At 45.6% G+C, this 11,227-nt stretch overlaps 1 protein-coding gene across 1 annotated transcript in view; it reads right to left on the bottom strand.

Annotated features, from left to right (window-relative positions):
• TTC34 (tetratricopeptide repeat domain 34) overlaps nt 1-11,227 on the bottom strand; it is an 81,725-nt gene that overhangs the window by 61,712 nt on the left and 8,786 nt on the right. Inside the window, exon 4 of the mRNA XM_019511661.1 lies at nt 6,566-6,758. Coding sequence (XP_019367206.1) covers nt 6,566-6,758 — 193 coding nt within the window. The remainder of the gene's footprint in view (nt 1-6,565; nt 6,759-11,227) is intronic.

Genomic DNA, 11,227 nt, shown 5'->3' with positions numbered 1-11,227 from the left:
TGTGTGTGTTAAGGCGCAGCAGGGTGAAAGCTGCGGGCCTGCTAGCCCCTGCTGCGCCATGAAGCCTGCCGGCAGTCAAGGAGAGAGGTGCAGGGGATTCTGGGTTCTGAGGCCCTGCACCTCTGGTTGCTGACAGGCAAAACTCATGACATGGGTGCTTGTGCAACTGTGTCTGTCTTGGGGCATGGGGCTGGGGGGTGGGGTGGGGAGAGGGCAGTTTGAAGCTACTGCAGGCCTGGCTGCTAAGCTACTGTGTTACCAGTTACCAATCAATCATGATTCACTCAGGGACCAGCTCAATACACAGGACCTAGCTAATGTAATGAGCTAATGAGCAAGGAATAACACCTACAAAACCACAGACTAAGGAGAGGAAATAATCAATACAGACAATCAACTGCCCCAAGACTGAGACAGTCAGTGGCACAAGCACCCATGTCACAAGTTTTGCCTGTCAGCAGCTAGGGGTGCAGGGCCCCAGAACCCCTCTGCACCAATCTTCTTAACAGCTGGCAGGATTCATGGCCACAGTAGGGGCGACCACCCCTGCAGTTTTCACCCCACTGAGCCGTAACACACACAGGGTCATCTATGTCATGAGTTTTGCCTGTTAGCATTCAGAGGTGCAGGGCCTCAGAAGCCAGACTCCCCCTATCTACCTGAAACTTGGCAGACTTTGTGGCCTCAGCAGGGGTGACCACCTCTACAGTTTTCACCCCACTGTGGCTTAACACATACACAAGACATGAGTTTTGCTTTCAAGAATTTGGGGTGCAGTTTCCCGCGAACCCCGGCACCAATCTTCTTGAAACTTGGCAAGCTTCATGCTCTCTGCAGAGACTACCATCCCTGCAAGTTTCATCCAAGTCAAACAAAAATCAACAAAGTTATAGATATTTCATTGATTCCCCATTATACCCTATGGCCGGATCTCCGAAGTGGCTCTGAAGCTTTGGAGCCAATTCGGCTGAATTAAAGTGGGAAACCAATCCAGAGCTCTGAGTCAGATCGCTGGCATCAGAATCGGCTGGATCCAAAGCCAAATTGAATAGCTGCCTGCTCGCACAGGCCTACTGCTTCTCCTTTTCTGCTTTGCCCCATTTTAGGCTGTCCCTGCACTAGAGGCAACTTGTGCCAGGTGTACAACTAGCAAGACCAGGGTTTTAAAGGAATGCATATGCATGATGGCAAGAGCTGCTCTTGTTCTGCTTGATTTATTTATTAGCAGAACTTCCCAGGGCTGCCTGGGGTCTCCTCTCCAGGAGGACTGGGGACTCTGTCCCCAGAATTGACTGCATACAACTAAGAAATATTCCACCATGGCTGGGTCTTATTTTTCTTTGGTCTCTGCCATTTGCTGCAATGTTGCTTTGATCAGGCAGTTGGGATGGAATATCCTTGAAAGCCAGAACAGTATCCCTCTTCCAGGGGCTGCAACAGTCCCATCTCCTCCTCCACAGACTAATGGGGATGTGTAAGAGGGAGCCATGGGATGCTGCAGCAAAAGAAGTAACAAGAGGTTGTTGGTGCTTAGACCAAGCCCAGCAGGGAGGTTTGAAGCCATTATGCCCACTTGCCACTCTTCTGCCCCAGCATCCCTTCCTAGTGCCCAGCAGAGGGAGGCAAACTATACTACCTGACAAAAGCCCCCAAGGGAGCCTAATCTGGCAACTTTGGCAGCACATCAAAGACCCAAGTGATTAGAAAAACTCCTCTGAGGACTTGGTATGGTGATATAACCCCAAAGAAGCAGCACAATGGGAGAGAGAAGAAACTGGATGTGGGAGATGCTGGGATGCAGGAACAAGACCATTTAGAAGTGAAAGGAGGATAAGACAGGGTAGAGCTGGAACAGTACCTTAGTTAGGATAATTACTCAAATGAGTCTGTCTCATGTATTGCCAATATACTGTACTTCAGGATGTGCCTCTAGCACTCCCATTTCTCTGATCCTGAATAAAATCAGCCCCATTAAACCAAGGTGTCTGGAGAGAAAGCGCACAGTACATTCATCCAGTGGTTACACAGCATATGTTTCTCAGTCACTGGCCTGCCCGTTCCTTTCACACCAATTTCGATAAACTTCTTAATTTTCCAGGGTTGCAATCAATAGCAGCATGGTCCCAATTAGATGAATAAATCATGGGTGCCATTGTAAATATTTTCTCCCGGGGAGGTCACAGAGGGCAGCCTTCCACACAGCTGCCTGCAGAGCAGTGTCAGGGGATGCAGTCCTAGCAATTCCTTTTCAGTAATGAGGCTTTTATGACTCCTAAACTTCCTCACCAAAGGTTATTAATGCTCTAAGGATCAGTCCTCATCAAAGACAATGCTTATTTCTTAGCAAGTATGTGCTCCAGCAGGTGGGAAGCTGATAAGCTGCAATCCACTGCCTCAGAAACTGAAACATTTCAATGCAATTAGCCATTATTTTTTTCATATTCATAAACCGATCTCTCTTCTCCTGGCTGCTGCTGTCATAACATTTTATCTGAGCAAAAGTCAAATTTCCATAAGAATAGAGTGCTTCGCAGAACATGTCAGAGACATTTCCAAATGAGCTCAGCCTACCACTTTGGGAAAAGCTGAGATAATGTTTCAGGACTGATGCTTGCAGCCAGGTGCAGTCACTCTTGGCAAGGACTGAGTCTGAAACATCTTGGGGGGCAAATGGATCAGGAAACTTCAGCATCAAGCAGGCAGGTGGTCCATGGCACTGGCTATATTTAGGACAGATTCACTCCGAAGAAACAGGACATATCAAATCAGCATCACCGTTGAGGGGCTAAGTGGTGTAATGGTTTAGGAGCAGGATAGAGCTTGTTCCATCTAGGTCACTAGTTTTAGAGTGGCCAAGTTTGGTACTAATCCAATAGCCATTCCACTGGGCAACTGGCTGCCCATCTCTGGCTTGGGTGATTTCTGTGAACTGACCCCTTTGCCAGCAGCTTCATCAACAAAGCCAAGGAATCAATGGACACAACAGTTGCCCTTGCTTCTCTTTTAATGACCCTCTGTCTTACTGGCTAGGTACAGACATTAAAAAAGCCCAAGACAGAATCTATCAAAGTTACACAGTTTTCTGTAAGTGGCGTAGTTTAGATTGGCAATGAACAGAACACACATTCGCCCTTTGGTTTTGGGACACACATACACAAATCTTAGATTGGGTTCTGCCATTTTTAAACCAGTCTATGGGTGCCAAATTTATGTCCTGTTATGGGTATAGACTGGTTTCCAATCACTTACACCGTAAAAGTGTAATGTCTGTACCTGACCATTGTTTCTAAGGAACGGTTGTGCTGATTTTTGTAAATGTACATGCACCACCTTCTCTAAAGGCTTTAAACAATGCCAGTTCCACAAGAGGCCCTCATGCATTTCTAAGTAGAGGCCAATTTTTTCCCCTCACTGGAATCAAGTCTTTTTTTTTAACTATGTTCCTGATCAGATCTTTTGGATGTCATGCACCAAATGTAATTAGAAGCAACCAAATGGTTAAAAACTTCTAGGGTTACCCTTGCTATAACACTCTTTAAAATATCCACAAGATGCGGCTTCTCGGGCTGGTCCGCTGAAGCCTGTGGGATTAGCTGGGTTGAAGGGGTTAGTCTCCGGCCTCCATTGTCTGATTATCCACTGAGGAAGAAGCTAGATGAAATGGGAATGTGAAACCAATGGAATCCCCAAGGTTGAGGTCTTCTGAGCTTTTGCTTCCTTTTTCACATGAAGACATTGTTTTCATTCCGGGCCTAAATTAACATAATGGAAGCAAGCTGACACTTCAGGAGCACTAGTCAAAAGAAGAGACAAATCCCACCATTTCCTTTCACCCCCAAGCCAGAAAGGTGAGATGGTACAAAAGATTATTCTTTCCTGAGAGTTACTTTCATGTTTTTTCCCTGTAACCTGTCACTCTGTGAAACTGGGTATGTGTTTCCTTTCTTGGGCTCAACCAACTCTGTGCTTTTACTGATACAGTCATTTGCTGGTTAGAAATTTTCAGCAAAAGCACATTGTCTACTGGTTATTGAAGGGCGGTATCAAAAACTCCTGGGTCCTTTTCTTAATCTTGGTGTGGGCTCCCTGTGCAGGTCTATGTACTTTATTCCGTTCACCTGGGTATAATAATCCATACCTGATCCACCAGGAAACTGTGAAGTGTCATTAATAATGGAAGGCAAGATTCTTTGGGTAAATCCAATATCTTTTATTAGATCAACTGAAATAATTGGAAAAATTCTTCTTTGCAAGCTTTCAGGTACCGACACCCTTCGTCAGGCTGAGGAAACATCTGCAGTTGGTCTGTGCTCTTCCTGGATGGAACAGAAGCTAGAGGCCAGTCTGCGAGAATGCAAATTGAGGCATTCAATAGGTGAGAAACAGGTGGTGGGGGAATGTAGACCTGGTGATAAGAATATAGCTGGTAAATAGTAGAGAGGTTACCTGGGGTATCTGATGTTAGGCAGGTTATAATGTGTAACCTCTGTACTATTTATCAGCTATATTGTTATCACCAGGTCTCTCCGCCACCTTCTGTTTCTTACCCATTTACTGACTCAGTTTGCATTTTCACTGATGGGTATTCTTGCATACTGGCCTCTGGCTTCTATTCCATTCCCTCCAGGAAGAGCACAGACAAACTGCAATGCAAAACTCTAAAACTCTTGGTTTAGGGATGATACCTTTTATTAGACCAACTAAGAAATCGCAAAAAAAAAACTTCATTTTTGCACAGAGGAAGCTGAAGATGGGAGTCTGTCCCTCTGGGTCCATGAGAGTGTCTTTGTGAGCTGCTCTTTGTTGTACAGATCAAGCAGGATTCCTTCCCTGGTGGTGTCAGATGGCAAGCAGGGAGGTGTAGAAATCCTTCTTATTGTTCAGCAGTGAAGTTTAAAATTCAAAATTGGCTAAAATTCGACATCTTCTATGTTTCAGGGATACTTTGGTAGCTGCATTGGACTGATGAAGAGCACATGAGCCTGAAAGCTTGCAGAAAAACATAATTTTTTTTGATGATTTCTTAGTTGGTTTAATAAAAGGTATCATCTCTGAACCAAGAGTTCTAGAGTTTTGCATTTCCTTTTTGTCTCAGACCAACACAGCTACCAAATACATCCCAAACCAACTGCAGATGCTTCCTCAGCCTGACAAAGGGTGTTTGTACCCAAAACTTGCAAAGAAGAATTTTTCCAACTATTTTAGTTAGTCTAATAAAAGATATTGGATTTACCCAAAGAACGTTGCCTGCCTATGTCCTTAGACCAACATGGCTACAACCTAAACCCCTGAAACATGGCTACAACCTATACCCCTGAATTTACCCAAAGAACCTTGCCTGCCTATGACCTTAGACCAACATGGCTACAACCTATACCCCTGAAACATGGAAGGTATTAATAATGGGAGATCCTGAGACGAAAGTGCAAGCTGTAGTTCCTGATGAGTTTCTGGTGCTGCATCCATCTATTCTGGACATGTCTCTGCTTCTTTGATGAACCAGGCTGGCTATATTAACTATAAAGTCTCCTGGGAAATACAGATTGTTTTTTCCCCATCAAAGCACCAACATGGCACTAATCTTAAAAGCTTTTTGTCGCATCAGTAAAAAGAAACCCACCCACAGAGAGCAGAGAAGGGTGTAACGTCAGCTTCCAAGAAGACAGTTGCCAGCATTAGAAATATGTATTCTGCTCAACTGTATAAGTCTATCAAGGGCAGTGGATGGCATTTCTGATTAACCCTGTGATCAAGCAGCACAGGCATGAGGTACTTACAGTGATGAACCAGTTTCACAGACCCAACACTCAGCAGTAACCCTACAATAGCAGAGCAGACATTGCCATTTGGTGACCCAGAACAGGAAACCAGGTGTAGTGCAGGAAATTAAGACAGTAACATGCCAGGCTTCCCATGCATGCTTCACGTTGTACTTGTGATGCAGGGGAAGCAAAGAGATGTTTGTAAACCAAATGTAAAGTCATTAGATGGAAACATCTAGGTTTGTGATGTTGAGGGCCATTCAAATCCTGTAGGAACCGATGGTGATCAACTCATGGCTTGATGCTGAAATGAACTGAGAACTCTGGCCCTAGTCAGGAGCAAGACCTTAACTTTAAGCACATGCAACTGCAATGAGCATCTGAAGTGGAGCTCAGGTGACAAGTGACAGGGGTCCAGTGTCCAGGCCAGTACAGTTTTTGATTTCCATCATGCGTGTCATCTGTGATTGTGGTGAGATGGGGTCATTGTCTGCTAGAAACTGAACTCAGCCCAGAGCTCTCATTTCACACCCTTGACAGAGTGCTTATTGGGCAGGGAGGACTTTGATTATTGTGTACCTGGGCTTGCTTTCAAGTCAGTAACCTAGAAGAGAATGATCACACTATAAAGGGCCTTTCTCTTGAGTAATTCATGCTTGTTAGTATAACTATTGTTTGAGTTTTATCATTATATTTAAAAAGGTAAAAGAAATAATGCAAAGGAATTGGAGAAGCCTGTCCACACACCAGTCCAATTTCTCACAGAAATAAATTTCTCATTAAATATACTTCCTTAAACCTACCTGCTGCAATGATTGCAAAGGAAAGGTAAGCAATAGCCCCTTTGATGTAGCTGTCTCCTTGCTTGTTCTTCAGGATGCTTATAGCCCTGGAATGGCAGTGAGTTTGCATCAGTTTCCTGTCTTCATCTTTGAAAATATCCATGATAGGCAGCAAGCAGGACGTGTCTCCTATTTTGATCACTTTCTTTAGCAGCTTAATAATAAGAGACAAAAAGGGAGAACTGTTAAATGGGTCTGTGAGTAGGGCTGTGAGCACAGGTGTAAGTGAATACTATGGAGTCTAATAACTTGTGATGGCACTACAGCACTGGTCTTTTGTGATTCCCCAGCTGGGTGAGGAAAGGAGCGTTTTCTCATGTATTCAATTTCTTTGTGAGTGTTTTCATTTAATGGGGGTTTCCTTTCTTCTCTTTTCCCTTTCCCACCCTGCCCCTGACAAAACCAGAGAGAAAGAGAGCAAAACAAAGGCAGTTAAGAGAAATGCTAAACCAAAAAAACAATAACTGAATTTTTCATTTACCAGTGGTTTCAAAAAATCAATGATTTTTAATATAAAACCTTTTTTTTTTTCCTTATGAGAATTTCTTGTTTAGGGAAAAAGACCATTTTAGGAGGCTTGGAAGAGAATTTTTGCTTAAAAATGTTGACTTGCCCAAATTCTTGTGCATTCCTCATAGCTGGTCCCTCAGCTAGACTGGAAAGGGTGCTAAACCACTTGCTAACAGCCCCAAAGAGGTGTGTTCTGGTGAAGGGGCAGAGGAAGGATCTCAAGTACTTTGACTGCCACAGCAAAATCCGTGAATTCACAGAAATCCAATAAATGTCACCTCTTGTTTTTAGTGCTTTTCTGAGGAATGCAACCCAGAAGAAGCCATGGGATAGAGGTCTTCAGCTACTGAGCAGCTGTTATACTGTAAGAGCTCCTCAGAACGTCCTCTCCTTGGGCCACCAGTCAGTAGGGAAAGAAACCACCACAAACCTTTACCTGCTTTCCCAAAGAGCAGAACCTAAGAGACATTTCTCCCCCTGAAACAGCACTGCACTTATCAAGCACTCAGCAGGTAAATCCAAGCCAGACAAGCAAGAAGAAGGGGGACAGCTTGAGGTTTTATGGGTAAATTCTACCCATTTGCAGGAGCTGAACTGGGTGAGTAGGGGAATATAGCATTCAGGCTCCCAATGGAGTGTGACTTTGAAGGGGATTGGGTAACCAAAGACAACCTTTTCCTCCATAAAAACCCTAAACATCGTTTCAGGCAAAACTGTTGTTAAACATGGAGAAAATGTGCATCTGTAACAGTTCAGCCATTTCCTGTCCCTGCTTAAGTCTGGCATTGGACACAGACATATTTTTAGCGACAGCATGTATCCAGGTACTGAGAGCTGGTCTGGAAATGGACAATTCAAAAAACAAAAATCTTTCATTTGAAATATTCTGATAGCTTCCCTCCTTTCTCACCATCTCTCTTGAAGGATACATGTCAAGGAAATGCAGAACAAGAGACAGGAGGAAAAGACTCCTTCAGTTACTGCGGTCATGAAGGCTGACTTAGATATGTTGCTCTTAGAGAAAAAGAGAGTCTATTCTGTGTGCTTCCATATAAAACAAGATACTGACTTCCTGTGCAGAATCTCTGATTTTAGCAGGCCAGCCCCCAGCCTTTAGGATATTACAAATCTGGAAATAAATGTTAGACTTTTCAGTCATCCTTCAGAGCTGCAAGATCAGCAAATACAGAGCAGACTCATGAACATAGAAAATGTGCCACCGATGTCAAGGTGGGTTGTGATTTCCAAGTGTATTGCTCCAGAGGGGCTGGCCCTTTTAAACAAGGCAGGTTCTCTTGCGAAGGAACAAGGGCAGCCTTCCTTACCTGATTAGGAGTGTGGAAAGAATGGCACCTGGGCTAATAAATGGAGGAAGAACATTGTAGGGGCTTTTAAAAGGAAGAGCTGGGAGCTGCAGTAGGTGGCAGGTCTTTCCTGGGGAAGGCTGGGGATTGTGAGAGCAGCAGCAAGGAGTTTGCTGCTCTCTTTTCTGAGCCAGACAGTTGGGGCTGTAGAAAGGAAAGCAGCAGAGCAGTTTGTTCGGGCTGAGGAGACCTGGAGGGGGCTGCTTACTGACCTGCCTGGAAAAATTCCAAAAGAAAGGGCTAAGCATGTCAGATAGTAAAGAGCTGCATGCACACAATGAGACAAGAATGTGTTGTTGAAGTGAGATGAACTGGGTGTGTCTACATGTGCATTTGATCTGGGATGAGTTTACTCGCGAGTAAACTACTTGCGAGTAAATGCTCCTGGCCAGGTGTCTATACATGCAGGGAAGAGGGAGCAAGCTGCTCCCACTCCTGGGGCTCTGCAGTGGGCCCCTGCAACCACCAGAGGGAGCTCTAGACTGGTAGGATTAGGAGACTGCTATCTCCTGGCCAGGGCCACATTACACCCTGTCCCCATGGGCTGCCTGCTGCCAGGGTGGGGACAATGTCCCCTGGACCTGGCTTCCTGTTCAGGGGAAGGGGACTTAGAAAGAGCTGCCAGGGAGGGACAGATTCTAGCCCCTGCAGCTCTTTCCAAGCCCCATGTCTTGATCGCCCAACTGGGGCACAGGGCTGGGACCTGCCTCTGACCAGGACAGTTCCCAGCACCTACCCTGCATGCAAGTTAGAGGCTGGGGAGCCTGTTCCCCTTTCAGCTCCCTCAGCGTGGAGCTGAGTGGGGAACAGGTTGGGGAGCTTGTTCCCTACTCAGCTCTGTGAGTGCGGAGCTGAGTGGGGAACAAGCTCCCCAACCTGTTCCCCACCCAGTTCCATGCTCATAGAGCTGGGCAGGGAACAGGTTCCTCAGCCCCCGCCAGCAGGGAGTTCCCAGTGCCGTCTCTGCACTGTGAAGCCAGCACTGGGAGACACTTATCTCCCAGCACCAGCTCTGCAGTTGCAGAGCCCTAAGGATCTCCCAGTCCCCACTCCCCCATTACCATCTCAGAGCAGGGTGCTTGGAGCTCCCTGCTGCAGAGGCAGAAGGACATAATTCCTCCCTGGGCTCTGGTGGTGGATCCCGCCCTGGCAGCAGGCAGCTGCCAGGGGCAGGAAGCAGTCTCCCGCCCCCTGGTTGATGGCTGACAGGGAGCAGATTTGCTCCTGGCCAGGCATCTGCATGCCATTACTTATCAAAAGTAAATTTGCTACTTCATTCACAGATAGCAAATTTACTCAAGATTAGTGAGATTTACCATGTAGTAAGCATGTGCATGTGAAGACGCATGTGCATGTAAACTACGCTACTGCAATGCAGAGAAGCCCAATGACTATGGTTGGGTGGTGCTAACCCTATGGAAACCTTTGGTGGAATCCTTGAGGGGCTGACAGAAATGACCCCTCTACATGGCTCCAGCCACAGAGGGGCCTGCAGAAGGAGAGCTGCCAGCAAGAAATGGTTACTAAAGCACCTCTTCTGTTTTACAAGCTAAGAAGAGTTAAGCTTGGCCAGTTATTTGAATGAGAGATAGTCAAGAGCCATCTACATGTTCCAGTCAGGAGAAAGGGTTAACTCAGCAGGAGGGACTCTTCCCAGCTCTTGCAATCTATGCTACTGTAGGCCACTGTGTTCCCTTTCACACTCGGGATGCAGGTGCACATGCGCGTATACACACACACACACCAGGTTCTAATCATTAAGCATACCAATCACATGGCTCAGGGGAGTGGTGTTAGCTAAGGAGTCCTGGCAAAATTTCCACTCAAATAAAACTACATGCTGCAAGGTAGATCTCACTCAGATGGCATACTCTTCATTTATTGTCCCAAAAAGATGGCTTGGAGAGGAGCTGCCTCCTGTTACCCAGCTGATGCATTTCACCTCATGTAGCTGCACTTTAGTGATGGATGATTTGAACTCTGTTACTCTTGCAAAGGACTTTCATTTGGGATGGAAGGTGACTATGTAAATGTTAGGTTAATTTTCTTGCTTGTTAAAAGTGTGTCTCTTGTGTGGTTTCAGCTGCATCACACTACAGGCAAATCAACAACTCAAAATGCAAATGTTTTCATAGAGAAACATGGTACCAATAGAATAAATATTTTAGAAGCATAGAAGCCAAAATGAATGCAGTGGTCTCATTCAGCTACTGTCCCTCCAATTAATTTGCTACCAGTTCTAATGAGAAAAAGCTGACTTTATGGATACTAGGTTTAATTCTCTATGGACATATGTAGGCAGCAGGGCAGGACTATTCCACTGTGCATTAGCACATCATGGCAAAACCTGTGTTAAAGAGCTAATGCTCAGTAGAATTAGTTTGCTGCGCATTAGGCATCACAAAAAAAATTCACCTTTGTTACTGAGCATTTGTGCAGCTACTGGGCCTTTCTCTAGTACCTCATATTACAGGCACTAAACTTAATGGGTAGGGACAGACATTCAAAAAGCCTGAGCCTGAATTGATTCTATCTTTGCAGGTTAATCTAACCTGGCTAGGCTGAATTGGTTTGTAACCAGACAGACATTCTCTCTGGACTGAGGAAATGCAGGCATATGCTTGCAGTGGCTCAGGATAGAAGCCAGGGGGCACTAGAGCAGCCCTCCCTTCCCTTGCACACAGCTGAGCAGAGTGGGATGTGGCCAGGCCCTGGCAGGACACTCTGACTAGTGAGCCCTCCCCCCCCC

Source organism: Gavialis gangeticus, unplaced genomic scaffold (assembly GCF_001723915.1).
Source record: "Gavialis gangeticus isolate Ggan-Ray unplaced genomic scaffold, GavGan_comp1, whole genome shotgun sequence".
Taxonomy (NCBI): Eukaryota; Metazoa; Chordata; order Crocodylia; family Gavialidae; genus Gavialis; species Gavialis gangeticus.
Note: the sequence above shows the minus strand (reverse complement) of the source record. Positions and strands in the feature narration are given on the sequence as shown.